The 16887-nt window shown below is 40.4% G+C and overlaps 1 protein-coding gene across 11 annotated transcripts in view; it reads left to right on the top strand.

The window, feature by feature from the left end:
• DIP2B (disco interacting protein 2 homolog B) overlaps positions 1-16887 on the top strand; it is a 265307-nt gene that overhangs the window by 144475 nt on the left and 103945 nt on the right. For 6 of the 11 annotated variants that reach the window (XM_063610473.1, XM_063610470.1, XM_063610476.1 and 3 more), the window contains exons 3-4: positions 2605-2733; positions 4991-5023. In XM_063610473.1, coding sequence (XP_063466543.1) covers positions 2605-2733; positions 4991-5023 — 162 coding nt within the window. The remainder of the gene's footprint in view (positions 1-2604; positions 2734-4990; positions 5024-16887) is intronic. The other 5 variants (XM_063610477.1, XM_055294834.2, XM_063610474.1 and 2 more) reach the window with 1 other exon arrangement.

The raw sequence follows: 16887 nt of genomic DNA, 5'->3' as shown, positions 1-16887 counted from the left end.
TAATAATCAGCAAGTTGTCTTTTCTTCGGATCTCTGTTTTATTCTGTGCTAGAATTTAGAAGTCATAAAGAAGACTTAATCTGTGAGTCTGGCAGCTTCCATTCCAGTATGTATTTGTATTGTCTTTTAGAATTACTTTGGTTTTATGCGTAATTCATTCTATAAGCAGAACAATGAAATTGTAAAGAAATAGAGTACCTCAATCCAAATACCTTTGGGATTTTTATGTCCCACCTGACCCTTATAATTGTATATAAATAGTTTTTACATACAGTTATAATTACATTGTGTACATAATATTTTGTGTTCTTTTATCACTTGGCATTACTTTATTTGGACTGAAGTATCTGCATAGTCTACATATTTTTCATTTGTAATGGCATATAGTATCTCATTATGTTGATACATGTAGTTAAGTTTCATCTTTGCTTTTGGCTTTTCCTTACCATGTCAGTGAAACTGTGTATATCTTATTCAAAATACAGGAATCTGTATTTTAGCACCCCAGGTAATTTCTGAGATCTAGTTGGAGTGTGAAACCGTGGTCAGGGAATGATTCACCTTGAGGCAGCATCTTGCCTGCCCAGCTGACATTACATATGCTGTTAGATAATGCCCTGCTGTCCTCCCTTGCCCCCATACTCCTTCCCACCTCTTTTTGATGAGGCCTGAGGTACAGGTTGAGTAGCCCTTATCTGAAATGCTTGGGACTAGAAGTGTTTCAGATTTCAGATTTTTTTTTTTTGGAATATTTACATTATATACCAGTTGAACATCTGAAATCCGAAAATTGGAAATTAGAAATGTTTCAAAGAACATTTCCTGTGAGCATTAGACAGGAGCTCAGAAAGTTTTGGATTTAGGTATTTGGTGTGTTCAACCTGTGTGTTGTTTTCTGCCTCCATTCATGATAAATCACTGCCCTTGCAAGTGAGCCAAGGTGGGAATAAGTCTCCACAATTTTTTTTTTTTTGGGGGGGACAGAGTGTTGCTCTGTCACTCAGGCTGGAGTGCAGTGGCATGATCTTGGCTCACTGCAACCTCTGCCTCCGGGTTCAAGTGATTCTCCTGCCTCAGCCTCCCCAAGTAGCTGAGACTACAGGCGCGAATTTGGGCAGGGCTAATTTCGGTGATTATTTTGCTCTATATGGTTGCCAACTGAGGTCATTCAGTGGTTGTCTTCCCCCTCACCTAGTAGATGGGCTGCTCTGGACAGTCTAAGATGGCTCATTCACATGTTTAATGCCTTGACAGGGCAGGTGGATGGCTGGGCTCAGCTGGAACTATTGACTAGAGCCTCAATACATGGCCTTTCCAGCATGCTACCTGCTTTCTTTTTTCTTTTTAAATGATGTAACATTGTCATTATGAATCTCAGTTCCTGTAATACTTTGATGCCATCAGTCTTTACTGGGGTGTGTGGCACTGTTGCTTGTACTCCCCAGACTGCTGCTTTGAGCCTTTTTTTTTTTTTTTTCTTAATTTTTTTGCTTTATAGGCTGATTCTCAGCTGGGGTCTGGAGCAGTACATTTGCTATGTAGGTGACATCTTAATATATTGGGCATTTAATTTGCTATGTGTAAGCTGCCTTGCTGGGCATAACTGGGTGCTATTTCAGAAACTTAAGCCTTAAAGAAGGAAATCCTGCAATATGTGACAACATGGATGAACCTGGAGGACATTATGCTGAGGGAAATAAAGCAGTCACAGAAGAACAAATACTGCATGATTCCACTTATATGGGATATCTAAGAGAGTCAGGCTCATAAAAGCAGAGAGTAGAATGGTGGTTGCCAGGGGATATAGGGAGCGGGAAATGAGACATTGCTGTTCTGCAGGTATAAAGTTTCAGTTATGCAAGATTAGTAAGTTCTGCTTTATAACATTGTGCCTTATTAATACTAATAAGATATTAATACTACTGTATTTTACACTCAAAATTTTGTTAAAAATGTACATCTCGTTAAATTTTCTTATTCTAATTTTTTTTAAGAAACAGATTTGGAATTAATCATTTGAGATAAAAAGGCAGGAAAACATCAGAACTTAGTGTTTTTCTGTTTATTTACCCCATCCCCATATTCTTGTTAAGACAGTAAATTTTGGGAGGGCAGAGTATGGGGACAGGCCAGGGTCAGTGATGAGTCCAGTTGGAAGAGGGGCTAATAGACTTGACTTGAAGCTGTGCTTCCATAGTCACCCTGTTTTTGCTTGTATTATGTTTATCTGGAGTGACTGACGGTATGGTAGCGAAGGCTCTCCAAGCTATTCGTTGTCTCACTGTTTAGGATTGGGGGTCATATGCAGTCAACTCCCCATCGCTACTGCCTCTCCTTGGAGTCTCTGGAATGGCCTTTTAATTTACATTTGTCTTCTTGCTATTCCTCTCCTGTCAGCCTGTTGGCATTTAAGGCTCTAAGATGATATTTTTTAGTTTGGATGTCTTTGCATCATATTTATGTATTTGTATTAAAACTCTAACCCTTTACTGTAGATGGGGTAATAGTACCTAGCTCAGAGTATTGTGAGAATGCTTAAAGTGCTTTAGAAAATGTTAGCTATTACTGTTACTGGATAACCATCTTTTAAACTTCCTTTTTTAGAAACTGATTCAGCAGCACAGAAAGAACTTAGAAACCAGACACCTGCTCCATCTGCAGCTCAAACTTCTGCTCCCTCTAAGTACCACCGAACTCGATCTGGGGGAGCCAGGGATGAACGATATCGATCAGGTGAGGAGAAGCCGCAGAATGGCCAGCTGAATCATTTTCCTAACAGTAGTGTGAACTGTGTATCCTGAGAGCTTCTAATACTTGTTTTTTTTTTCCCCTATGAGGCACCAACAGTTTTATATTAACTCATTCACCAGTCATTTATTTTGTACCCTACTGTGTGTCAGGTATAGTAGGTACTCAATAATTTGCTGGAAATGAAACAGCACATAAGACTGTTTCCGGCTGGGCAACGTGGCTCACACCTGTAACCCCAGCACTTTGGGAGGCTGAGGCGGGCAGATCACTTGAGGTCAGAAGTTTGAGACCAGCCTGGCCAACATGGTGAAACCTCGTCTGTACTAAAAATACAAAAATTAGCGGGGCATGGTGGTGGGCACCTGTAATCCCAGCTACTCAGGAGGCTGAGGCAGGAGAATCACTTGAACCCGGGAGGTGGAGGTTGTAGTGAGCTGAGATCGCACCACTGCACTCCAGCCTGGGTGACAGAGTGAGACTCCATCTCAAAAAAAAATAAAGACTGTTTCTGCCCTCAAGGAATGTAACAGTTTAAGAAGAGAGCCAGACAAGCATACAAGCACAAAGGCCATGTGAATAAATAAGTAAATAAGAAAGTGGAGGGTTGGGTCTCGTGGGTGGTACTAGGAGAGCTCAGTGGATTCTATTAGAAGAGGCAGGCTCTTATGTGTTTCTCAGAGTTGTTGCATAACTAGTCTCTCTTAATTGATGGAGCTGAAAGAAAACTCACAATGAAATTTCAAATTAGTTATTTCTTCTAACCCAAAAAGTACCCACAGGAAGGGAAGGAGCAAGGTGTGCCTGTATGGCAGCGGGAGCATGCTCCTGCTTGCACTGTGCTCGGGACCACCTGGCAGCCAGTACCAGGTGTGTGGCTTTGATAAGCAGAGGAGCGACTGGTAGATCCCTAGAGCACGTGTGGTGCAGCAGGCCCTTCCGATGCCCACTTCCTGTCCACTGCACCAAGAGTAGTCTCTGCAGCACATTTCTTGTTTTAAGAAGTGGCCAAATTAAACAAAAAGACTAATGGGGATATTATTTATTTTCTTCAGATTTTTGTCTTCTTTGTACTGACCAAGGTTGCCTTAACGTTTTCTTGAACTGAAAAACACAGTCTGTATCACATCCTCTCAAAAACTGCTTTAGAGAAAATGAGAAAAGGACACAGTTGAAGAGCTACATCAGCTATTTTGTGGGCTGATTTTACTAGATACATATTTTCACACACAGAAGGAGAAAAGGATGAGAAATGTTGTCAGGGGAAAAAAAAATAGAGGTTGTAATTTTATACCTAAACTGGTCTTGAGTGATAGGAGAGGCTTGCTCAGAGAACAAGACATCTAAGCTGAGTCATGGCAGACAAACAAGAGTTAGCCAGGGAAATAGTGTTCAGAACTTAGAATGCAGGGGTCAGAAAGAGGTGGGAGATGAGGCTAGAAGGATTACTAGAGACCAGATCTTGTGAGATCTTGAATGTCACTGAAGGATTTTCAGCAGAGCAGTGACATCATCAGATTTGTATTTGATCCAGTAGCTCACTCCAGCTGTAGACTGGAGTGCCTGGCACAGGGCCTTCCATATATAAGAGCTAAACAGATATTTTGCAGAAAGAAGGGAATAGAAGTATTTACTAGTAGGCTAGGGTGGTGGCTCACACCTGTAATGCTAGCACTTTGGGAGGCCAAGGTAGGTGGATCACTTGAGGTCAGGAGTTCGAGACCATCCTGGCTAACACAGTGAAACCCTGTCTCTACTAAAAATACAAAAAAAATTAGCCGGACGTGGTGGCGGGTGCCTGTAGTCCCAGCTACTCGGGAGGCTGAGGCAGGAGAATGGCATGAACCCAGAAGGCAGAGCTTGCAGTGAGCCGAGATTGCGCCACTGCACTCCAGCCTGGGCAACTGAGTGAGACTCTGTCTCAAAAAAAAAAAAAAAAAAAAAAAGACACATAGTGGTTACTAGTTAAGGAATGGATCAGAGAAAGGGAGGGCTGGAAGTAGCAAAGCATTCAGGTGCTCCCCTTTGTTGCCAATCACCTAAGCCTGATTTTCCAGCCACCTAGTGTTGCCTTTTGAGGCCGGAGCCCAGGTTCAGCAGCAGCATGTTCCAACCTGTCCAGAAGGGTTTTTAGCCTTCACAGCTTTCATCCCTGGCCTTCTGGGAGTTTGTGTGTGTGTGTGTGTGTGTGTGTGTGTGTGTGTTTTATTTTTTTAACCTTCCTTTTTCTTTGTTTTTACAGCATGTAATAAAGGATTATTAAGGATCCAAAAAGGTGATTTTCAACATTCTATATCCAAGCCAATCAAATGTAAAAAAGTTTTTTGTGAGCTTATTTAGTACTATAAAATTTTGAGCTTCACCTGTTAAAACCAAGTTGTGATCTGTAGTCCCTGCTCTTTTGCACCATTGCTTTTTGATTATCCCAAGTATTAGAAAGTGTATGCTGTGGATCAGATACTAGTCAGCTGACTGTGGAGATTGTTGGTTAGGTGCACCTGTACTAGAGAGTTTGTAACAATTGTATGTTCATCTCACTGGGAGTTTTTGTGTGTGTGTGTGTGTGTGTGTTTTAAAGGATAGTAGCAAAAAGTAGGCCAGAACGAGGTGAAGTAGGGGAGAAAAAGTGATTTAAAAACCCTGAAGATATTGAAAGCTATGAGGGTCCTGCAATCCTGTCAGGAGGGGAATGTAAAAAGAGGATGCAAGCATAGACTTTGGGTGAAAATCAAAGTTTTCAGTATATTAGGAATTGTTCAACTAAATAATGAAAGAAAGCTTAGGATGTGAAAGAAATTGAGTCTCTGAGAATTCTGGCTTCTCTGAATAAGAAGAAATCAGCAGGGGTGGCTCATGCCTGTAATCCCAGCACTCAGGGAGGCCGAGGTAGGAGGATTGCTTGAGAAGAGACCCGCAGCCCCTGCAGAGGTGGAGCAGATAAGTAGTGGAGGTTGATGGGAGCTGAACTTACATCTGTTTGCTACTGCAGTCATAGAAAGGGTTACATTTACATGTCATGTGCAAAAATAGCTGAAGAATGTAGGGTATGTTTAATAAAAGTTGCAAGAATTCAGAATAAAGTGATGGCTACATAAGAAAGATTTTATATTAATGCTGGTAAGTGTAATTATAAAACCCTTTCTTATTTGATGGAGGCTTATTAACACCTATAACATTTCAACCAATCATAATCAAATCTAAATAGACTTAGTGTTCACATTTCAGACACAGTATAAAGAACTTACCTTTATTCAGAGTTTAGATTATCTGACCTGATTCCATTCTTTGTGCTTTAGCCAAGAGGGAGCTTAATTTCAAGTATACTACCTTATTAGTATATTTCTTTTTCCTGTACATCCAGGCATGATGCACCTCCCTGCACACACGTAGTATGGTCTCAAATGTAGAAAACACAAATGAATGCCTGAGATGGAAAGTGATCTTATTGTAAGTCATTCTGATTCCCTTGATGTTAATCTCTTGAGACGTTAGGTACCTCAAACAAAGCAACAAAAATAAAACAGGACATTAAGGGAGTATTCGTATTACCTTATTCAGCTCAAACATGAATACTGGAAAATGATACCCAGCTTCCACATGCTTCTGGGAGAGATGTCCAAAGTCACTTGTGTCTGGGAACTAAAATCCGGAAGTGACTTCTTTATCAAATTTTAAGATGAATTGTGTGGTGTTCAGTGAGTCAAATTCAGTTAAGAGAGCTGCCTGTTCTTATCAATAAGATGCTTTTCTAATAGATAACTGAACATCTCTTTTTGACACTGGTGTATGGGTCAAGGTTTATCATGTTAGAAAATAGTTGGGTGGCTTGATTTGTTTTGTAATCTGTTGCTGTGAATGCCTGTGACAGAGAAAAACATGCTCTGTAATTACTAATTATCGAAATGTTACAGGCCTTCTAAAGTTTTCTTTTTTTTTTTTTTTTTTTTTTTTTTGAGGCGGAGTCTCGCTCTGTTGCCCAGGCTGGAGTGCAGTGGCGCAATCTCGGCTCACTGCAAACTCCGCCTCCCAGGTTCACGCCATTCTCCTGCCTCAGCCTCTCCGAGTAGCTGGGACTACAGGCGCCCGCCACCACGCCCGGCTAATTTTTTGTATTTTTAGTAGAGACGGGGTTTCACCGTGGTCTCGATCTCCTGACCTTGTGATCCGCCCGCCTCGGCCTCCCAAAGTGCTGAGATTACAAGCGTGAGCCACCACGCCTGGCCTCTAAAGTTTTCTTAATGTGAGTAATTCCCTAGCTTTGTCCAGTTTGCCATTACATGTTTCATATCACATATAAAAATACTTTTGGAAATGTACTCTTTTTAATTAATAAATGTGAGAATTTGATTTGCTGTTGTCTGTTACTTTCTCAGTAGAAGCGATTAATCATTTTCTAAGACAGCTAGGAATCATTTTTCCTTCTAATATAAGGAGGACATTTTTCTCATTTTTAACATACCTAAAATCAGAATGTTTTATACAAGATGGCATCATAGATTCAATTAAATATGCAATCATGATTCAACTAAGTAAATTCCAAGGACACTACAATTGTATAATCAGTATAAATACAGTATAAAATTATTTCATTTCAGAGCTAAAAATAAGTTGGTAATGTCTTAAAAGTAATAGCCCAACAGTTTGGCAATATCTTTAAAATTTTAAATAGTCATGTTCTTTATCCAGAAATTCTACTTCTAGGAATTCATTTTATATAAACAATCGTGTGCACAAAGATATATACATACATATACAAAAATGTTTGTTGTAGTATTGTGTATAGTACAATGGTTATGGAAGGATGTACAAAATCCTTTTTTTTTAAGACAGGGTCTCACTCTGTCACTATGGCTTAGTGCAACTTCTAACTCCTGGGTTCAAGCAGTCTTCCTGCCTCAGCCTCTGAAGTAGCTAGAAGTACAGGCACATGCTACTGTGCCAGGTTAACTTATTTTATTTTTTGTAGAGGTGGGATCTCACTTTGTTGCCCACGCTGGTCTCGAACTCCTGGTTTTAAGCAATCCACCCGCGATGGCCCTCCCCCAAGTGCTGGGATTACAGTGGTGAACCATTGTGCCCAGCCCAAAATATACTTTTTAAATAATAAAGGCAAAAGGCAGTATGTAGCATATAATCTGATTTTTTATAAATATGTTTATACTTATAATTGTAATATTTATAGCATTATTATGTTATAATAATATAAACATATGCTACTATGTTTATAGACATGGAGACCTGGAAAAATATATACCAAACTATTGAGGCAGGATTATTTTTGGGAAGTGGTGGGTCTAGGGAAAGTTTTCACTTTATCATTATATATGTTTAGATCTTTTTGCAATGTGTATTTTTTTCTACCTTTTATTATAGTAAAATAACAAAATTTATGTGTATTGTAAATTTTAAAGATAGGTTTTAAGATTTTAAGGTCTTAATTATTGTTTATTTTATTTTGTGTTATGTTATTATTTTTTTTTTTTTATTTATGTATATCTACTTTTATTATACTTTAGGGTTTTAGGGTACATGTGCACAATGTGCAGGTTTGTTACATATGTATCCATGTGCCATGTTGATTTCCTGCACCCATTAACTCGTCATTTAGCATTAGGTGTATCTCCTAATGCTGTCCCTCCCCCCTCCCCCCACCCCACAAAAGTCCCCGGAGCGTGATGTTCCCCTTCCTGTGTCCATGAGTTCTCATTGTTCAATTCCCACCTATGAGTGAGAACATGCGGTGTTTGGTTTTTTGTCCTTGCGATAGTTTACTGAGAATGATGTTTTCCAGTTTCATCCATGTCCCTACAAAGGACACGAACTCATCATTTTTTATGGCTGCATAGTATTCCATGGTGTATATGTGCCACATTTTCTTAATCCAGTCTATCGTTGTTGGACATTTGGGTTGGTTCCAACTCTTTGCTATTGTGAATAGTGCCACAATAAACATACGTGTGCATGTGTCTTTATAGCAGCATGATTTATAGTCCTTTGGGTATATACCCAGTAATGGGATGGCTGGGTCAAATGGTATTTCTAGTTCTAGATCCCTGAGGAATCGCCACACTGACTTCCACAATGGTTGAACTAGTTTACAGTCCCACCAACAGTGTAAAAGTGTTCCTATTTCTCCACATCCTCTCCAGCACCTGTTGTTTCCTGATTTTTTAATGATGGCCATTCTAACTGGTGTGAGATGGTATCTCACTGTGGTTTTGATTTGCATTTCTCTGATGGCCAGTGATGAGGAGCATTTCTTCATGTGTTTTTTGGCTGCATAAATGTCTTCTTTTGAGAAGTGTCTGTTCATGTCCTCTGCCCACTTTTTGATGGGGTTGTTTGTTTTTTTCTTGTAAATTTGTTTGAGTTCATTGTAGATTCTGGATATTAGCCCTTTGTCAGATGAGTAGGTTGCAAAAATTTTCTCCCATTGTGTAGGTTGCCTGTTCACTCTGATGATAGTTTCTTTTGCTGTGCAGAAGCTCTTTAGTTTAGTGAGATCCCATTTGTCGATTTTGACTTTTGTTGCCATTGCTTTTGGTGTTTTAGACATGAAGTCCTTGCCCACGCCTATGTCCTGAATGGTATTGCCTAGGTTTTCTTGTAGGATTTTAATGGTTTTAGGTCTAACATATAAGTCTTTAATCCATCTTGAATTAATTTTTGTATAAGGTGTAAGGAAGGGATCCAGTTGCAGCTTTCTACATATGGCTAGCCAGTTTTCCCAGCACCATTTATTAAATAGGGAATCCTTTCCCCATTTCTTGTTTTTGTCAGGTTTGTCAAAGATCAGATAGTTGTAGCTATGCGGCATCATTTCTGAGGGCTCTGTTCTGTTCCATTGATCTATGTCTCTGTTGTGGTACCAGTACCATGCTGTTTTGGTTACTGTAGCCTTGTAGTATAGTTTAAAGTCAGGTAGTGTGATGCCTCCAGCTTTGTTCTTTTGGCTTAGGATTGACTTGGCGATGCGGGCTCTTTTTTGGTTCCATATGAACTTTAAAGTAGTTTTTTCCAATTCTGTGAAGAAAGTCATTGGTAGCTTGATGGGGATGGCATTGAATCTATAAATTACCTTGGGCAGTATGGCCATTTTCACGATATTGATTCTTCCAACCCATGAGCATGGAATGTTCTTCCATTTGTTTGTATCCTCTTTTATTTCATTGAGCAGTGGTTTGTAGTTCTCCTTGAAGAGGTCCTTCACATCCCTTGTAAGTTGGATTCCTAGGTATTTTATTCTCTTTGAAGCAATTGTGAATGGGAGTTCACTCATGATTTGGCTCTCTGTTTGTCTGTTATTGGTGTACAAGAATGCTTGTGATTTTTGTACATTAATTTTGTATCCTGAGACTTTGCTCAAGTTGCTAATCAGCTTAAGGAGATTTTGGGCTGAGACAATGGGGTTTTCTAGATATACAATCATGTCATCTGCAAACAGGGACAATTTGACTTCCTCTTTTCCTAATTGAATACCCTTTATTTCCTTCTCCTGCCTGATTGCTCTGGCCAGAACTTCCAGCACTATGTTGAATAGGAGCGGTGAGAGAGGGCATCCCTGTCTTGTGCCAGTTTTCAGAGGGAATGCTTCCAGTTTTTGCCCATTCAGTATGATATTGGCTGTGGGTTTGTTGTAGATAGCTCTTATTATTTTGAGATACGTCCCATCAATACCTAATTTATTGAGAGTTTTTAGCATGAAGGGTTGTTGAATTTTGTCAAAGGCCTTTTCTGCATCTATTGAGATAATCATGTGGTTTTTGTCTTTGGTTCTGTTTATATGCTGGATTACATTTATTGATTTGCGTATGTTGAACCAGCCTTGCATCCCAGGGATGAAGCCCACTTGATCATGGTGGATAAGCTTTTTGATGTGCTGCTGGATTCGGTTTGCCAGTATTTTATTGAGGATTTTTGCATCAATGTTCATCAAGGATATTGGCCTGAAATTCTCTTTTTTGGTTATGTCTCTGCCAGGTTTTGGTATCAGGACGATGCTGGCTTCGTAAAATGTGTTAGGGAGGATTCCCTCTTTTTCTATCGATTGGAATAGTTTCAGAAGGAATGGTACCAGTTCCTCCTTGTACCTCTGGTAGAATTCAGCTGTGAATCCATCAGGTCCTGGACTCTTTTTGGTTGGTAAGCTGTTATTATTGCCACAATTTCAGAACCTGTTATTGGTCTATTCAGAGATTCAACTTCTTCCTGGTTTAGTCTTGGGAGGGTGTATTTGTCGAGGAATTTATCCATTTCTTCTAGATTTTCTAGTTTATTTGCATAGAGGTGTTTGTAGTATTCTCTGATGGTAGATTGTATTTCTGTGGGATTGGTGGTGATATCCCCTTTTTCGTTTTTTATTGCATCTATTTGATTCTTCTCTGTTTTCTTCTTTATTAGTCTTGCTAGCGGTCCATCAATTTTGTTGATCTTTTCAAAAAACCAGCTCCTGGATTCATTAATTTTTTGAAGGGTTTTTTGTGTCTCTATTTCCTTCAGTTCTGCTCTGATTTTAGTGATTTCTAGCCTTCTGCTAGCTTTTGAATGTGTTTGCTCTTGCTTTTCTAGTTCTTTTAATTGTGATGTTAGGGTGTCAATTTTGGATCTTTCCTGCTTTCTCTTGTGGGCATTTAGTGCTATAAATTTCCCTCTACACACTGCTTTGAACGTGTCCCAGAGATTCTGGTATGTTGTGTCTTTGTTCTCGTTGGTTTCAAAGAACATCTTTATTTCTGCCTTCATTTCATTATGTACCCAATAGTCATTCAGGAGCAGGTTGTTCAGTTTCCATGTAGTTGAGCGGTTTTGACTGAGTTTCTTAATCCTGAGTTCTAGTTTGATTGCACTGTGGTCTGAGAGACAGTTTGTTATAATCTCTGTTCTTTTACATTTGCTGAGAAGAGCTTTACTTCCAACTATGTGGTCAATTTTGGAATAGGTGTGGTGTGGTGCTGAAAAAAATGTATATTCTGTTGATTTGGGGTGGAGAGTTCTGTAGATGTCTATTAGGTCCACTTTATGTAGAGCTGAGTTCAATTCCTGGATATCCTTGTTAACTTTCTGTCTCGTTGATCTGTCTAATGCTGACAGTGGGGTGTTAAAATCTCCCATTATTATTGTGTGGGAGTTTAAGTCCCTTTGTAGGTCACTGAGGACTTGCTTTATGAATCTGGGTGCTCCTGTGTTGGGTGCATATATATTTAGGATAGTTAGCTCTTCTTGTTGAATTGATCCCTTTACCATTATGTAATGGCCTTCTTTGTCTCTTTTGATCTTTGTTGGTTTAAAGTCTATTTTATCAGAGACTAGGATTGCAACCCCTGCCTTTTTTTGTTTTCCAGTTGCTTGATAGATCTTCCTCCATCCCTTTATTTTGAGTCTATGTGTGTCTCTGCACGTGAGATGGGTTTCCTGAATACAGCACACTGATGGGTCCTGACTCCTTATCTAGTTTGCCAGTCTGTGTCTTTTGATTGGAGCATTTAGCCCATTTACATTTAACGTGAATATTGTTATGTGTGAATCTGATCCTGTCATTATGATGTTAGTTGGTTATTTTGCTCGTTAGTTGCTATAGTTTCTTCCTAGCCTCGATGGTCTTTACAATTTGGCATGTTTTTGCAGGGGCTGGTACCGGTTGTTCCTTTCCATGTTTAGTGCTTCCTTCAGGAGCTCTTTTAGGGCAGGCCTGGTGGTGACAAAATCACTCAGCGTTTGCTTGTCTGTAAAGTATTTTATTTCTCCTTCACTTATGAAGCTTAGTTTGGCAGGATAGGAAATTCTGGGCTGAAAATTCTTTTCTTTAAGAATGTTGAATATCGGCCCCCACTCTCTTCTGGCTTGTAGAGTTTCTGCTGAGAGATCAGCTGTTAGTCTGATGGGCTTCCCTTTGTGGGTAACCCGACCTTTCTCTCTGGCTGCCCTTAACATTTTTTCCTTCATTTCAACTTTGGTGAATCTGACAATTATGTGTCTTGGAGTTGCCCTTCTCGAGGAGTATCTTTGTGGCGTTCTCTGTATTTCCTGAATCTGAATGCTGGCCTGCCTTGCTAGATTGGGGAAGTTCTCCTGGATAATATCTTGCAGAGTGTTTTCCAACTTGGTTCCATTCTCCCCATCATTTTCAGGTACACCAATCAGACGTAGGTTTGGTCTTTTCACATAGTCCCAAATTTCTTGGAGGCTTTGTTCATTTCTTTTTATTCTTTTTTCTCTAAACTTCCCTTCTCTCTTCATTTCATTCATTTCATCTTCTATCAGCGATACCCTTTCTTCCAGTTGATCGCATCTGCTACTGAGGCTTCTGCATTCTTCGCGTAGTTCTCGAAACTTGGCTTTCAGCTCCATCATCTCCTTTAAGCCCTTCTCTCCATTGGTTATTCTAGTTATCCATTCTTCTAATTTTTTTTCAAAGTTTTTAACTTCTTTGCTATTGTTTTGAATTTCCTCTCGTAGCTCAGAGTAGTTTGATCGTCTGAAGCCTTCTTCTCTCAACTCATCAAAGTCATCCTCCATCCAGCTTTGTTCCGTTGCTGGTGAGGAACTGCGTTCCTTTGGAGGAGGAGAGGTGCTCTGTTTTTTAGAGTTTCCAGTTTTTTTGGTCTGTTTTTTCCCCATCTTTGTGGTTTTGTCTACTTTTTGTCTTCGATGATGGTGATGTACAGATGGGTTTTTGGTGTGGATGTCCTTTCTGTTTGTTAATTTTCCTTCTACCAGACAAGACCCTCAGCTGCAGGTCTGTTGGAGTTTACTAGACGTCCACTGCAGACCCTGTTTGGCTGGGTGTCAGCACCGGTGGCTCAAGCAGAAATGCAGAAATCACCCGTCTTCTGTGTCGCTGGGGCTGGGAGCTGGAGACCGGAGCTGTTCCTATTCGGCCATCTTGGCTCCACCCTCATGTTATGTTATTTTTTTTGAGACGGAGTCTCGCTCTGTTGTCCAGGCTGGAGTGCAGTGGTGTGATCTCAGCTCACTGCAACCTCCACCTCCCGGGTTCAAGTGATTCTTCTGTCTCAGCCTCCCAAGTAGCTGGGATTACGGGCACGTGCCACCACACCTGACTAATTTTTGTATTTTTAGTAGAGACGGGGTTTCACCATATTGGCCAGGCTGGTCTTGAACTCCTGACCTCGTGATCCGCCTGCCTTAACCTCCCAAAGTGCTAGGATTACAGGTGTGAGCCACTGCGCTCTGTCTATTATTATTATTATTTTTGAGACAGAGTCTCACTCTGTTGCCCAGGCTGGAATGCAGTGGTGCTATCTTGGCTCATTGCAACCTCTGCCTCCTGGGTTAAAGTAATTCTCATGCCTCAGTCTCCCGAGTAGCTAGGATTACAGGCACATGCCACCATGCCCAGCTAATTTTTGCATTTTTAATAAAGTTGAGGTTTCCTTATGTTGGCCAGGCTGGTCTCAAACTCCTGGCCTCAAGTGATCCACCCACCCTGGCCTCTCAATGTGCTGGGATTACACATGTGAGCCACCATGCCCAGCCCAGTTATTGTTCTTGATGACTTTTACTCTAAGTATGGATTCTTCTGATTTAATGCTGGAAACTAAATGCAGTACTAACTCGCTTTGCCACCCTAATTGTGAACTTTTCTGTCTCTGTCCAAATCTAATCTCTGATCTGGTGATAGCTGGCACTGGCACACCAAGATCATTTTATTTCTGATATATTCCTCATGCTGTAGAAGGTAAGTTGAATTCAGTTCAGCAAGCATTTATTGTAGACTTCCTATAATTTGAGAAAAATGTTAGATTGATAGAGAAGCATAGATGAACACAGGAGTTTTTCTTGTTTGTCTTTTTTTTGGGGGAGGAGGGTGGGGGACAGGGTCCTGCTCTGTTGTCTAGGATGAAATGGAGTGACACAATCTCGGCTCACTCCATCCTCTGCCTCCGGGGCTCAAACTGTCCTGCCTCCTTAGCTCGAGTAGCTGGGACTACAGACAAACCCTGTCATGCCTGGATAATTTTTGTATTTTTTGTGGAGACAGTGTTTCACCATGTTGCCTAAGCTGGAGTTTTTTGTTTTTTTTCCCCCCCAATACAAAGTACAGAGGTGACACAGAAGAGAGAGATGGGAAGGCATACAGTGTCAAGAATGGGCTTCAGAATGGAGATGGTGATGTCTGAGCCATTTCGAAGGATGGATAGTTATTTGGATATTCCAGGCAGAAGAAACATAATTTATCAAGGCAAGGGAATGTGAAATGGAAAATTAAAATATCCCCTCCTTTTTCTCTCCACCCTGCACAGAGTAGTGCCCTAATTAATGTTGTGATATCCTATTTCAGAAGTTAGTCATTGCTGCCTCTGCAAGAGGTCAGTACCTTAGAAATTAAGGAAAAATGGCACGACTGCTTGTTGGCTTGCAAGGAATTCCTTGAACTATACCTCTCTGCTTTATGACTCAACCCACCCTACACATCTGCCTGTCATTCACTCTGTCCCTATCTGTCTGTCTATGGAAAAGTCCTAACAGGTAAGGGCACTTGGTCTGAGTTCTGGCCCTGGTCCTTAAAGCCCAGCTGTGCCACTCATGGATCATATGCTAACCACTTTGTAAAAATAAGCCAAGAATAGGAGCAGCTGGCCGGGCACGGTGGCTCACATCTGTAGTCCCAGCATTTTGGGAGGCCGAGGCAGGTGGATTGCTTGAGGTCAGGAGTTCAAGAACAGCCTGACCAAACCCCGTCTCTACTAAAAATACAAAAATTAGCCAGGCATGGTGGCGTGCGCCTGTAGTACCAGCTATGCGAGAGACTGAGGCAGGAGAGTTGCTTGAACTCAGGAGGCGGAGGTTGCAGTGAGCCGACATCGCGCCACTGCACTCCAGCCTGAGCGACAGATCGACGCTCCGACACTCCGTCTCAAAAAAAAAAAAAAAAAGAATAAGAGCAGCTACTTTGAAACTAAAAATAACATATTCCACTTAATCTTTTTGGGAAAGATGAGAAAAGAAATGTTTCAGTGTTATCCTTATCTTGGTGGCAAAGTGTTATTTCTTTTGTTACTAATGAGATTGGACATCTGGAGATATGTCTACTGGCCGTTTGTGCTTCTGTAAACTACCTGTCCATTGCCTAAGCCTATTTTTTATTTTATTTTATTTATTTATTTTTTTGAGATGGAGTCTCGCTCTGTCGCCCAGGCTGGAGTCCAGTGGCCCGATCTTGGCTCACTGCAAGCTCCGCCTCCTGGGTTCACGCCATTCTCCTGCCTCAGCCTCTCCGAGTAGCTGGGACTATCGGCGCCCGCCACCACGCCCGGCTAATTTTTTGTATTTTTAGTAGAGATGGGGTTTCACCATATTAGTCAGGATGGTCTCGATCTCCTGACCTCGTGATCCGCCCATCTCGGCCTCTCAAAGTGCTGGGATTACAGGCGTGAGCCACCGCGCCCGGCCCCTATTTTTTTTTTTAAGTTGGGTTGTTCTTTTTCCCCCCACCCCTTACTTGCAAGGGCTTTTTTTTAAATCCTAAAGATACTAACATTTAAATTGTACCATAGGTATTTGCCAATGCAGATGGACAAGAAAAATCAGTAAGAAGTGTAAGAATTAGAAAAGTAAAACAAATGTATTTACAGTTTATATGATAATTTATCTAGAAAACTCGAGAATCAATGACAGAATTGACTTAAAACAATTTAGTCAGCAAGGTATAAAATGAGTACAGAAATCAACAACCTTAACATATGCAAATAATAAGCAGTTAAAAGATACAATAGTAGAGCAAACTTCATTTACAAAAGCAATAAAGGTAAAATATATTTAGGAATAAACTTAAGAAATGTCTAAAACCTTTATGAAAAAAACTTTAAAACCCTGAAAGACAAAAAAGTAGACCTAATAAGTGGAAAGACATCCCTTGTTCTTAGGGCAGTTTAACACCATGAAGACGCCAGGTCCGTCTCAATTACTTTATAAATCTAATCTAATGCCAATAAAAGCTATCAAATTTATTTATAGAGTTAGAAAACTCATTTTTGCAGTTCATTTGGGAAAATAAACATACAAGAATAGCTAAGAGAACACTGAGAAAGAAAAGCTACAAGGAGTGACTACGTACTAGATATTAAAACATCCTATAGAGACTGTAATTAAAACAGTTTAGTATGGCACACAGATTAG

This window comes from Symphalangus syndactylus, chromosome 10 (assembly GCF_028878055.3).
Source record: "Symphalangus syndactylus isolate Jambi chromosome 10, NHGRI_mSymSyn1-v2.1_pri, whole genome shotgun sequence".
NCBI classification, from domain to species: domain Eukaryota; kingdom Metazoa; phylum Chordata; class Mammalia; order Primates; family Hylobatidae; genus Symphalangus; species Symphalangus syndactylus.
This window is presented reverse-complemented; position numbering and strand designations above follow the sequence as displayed.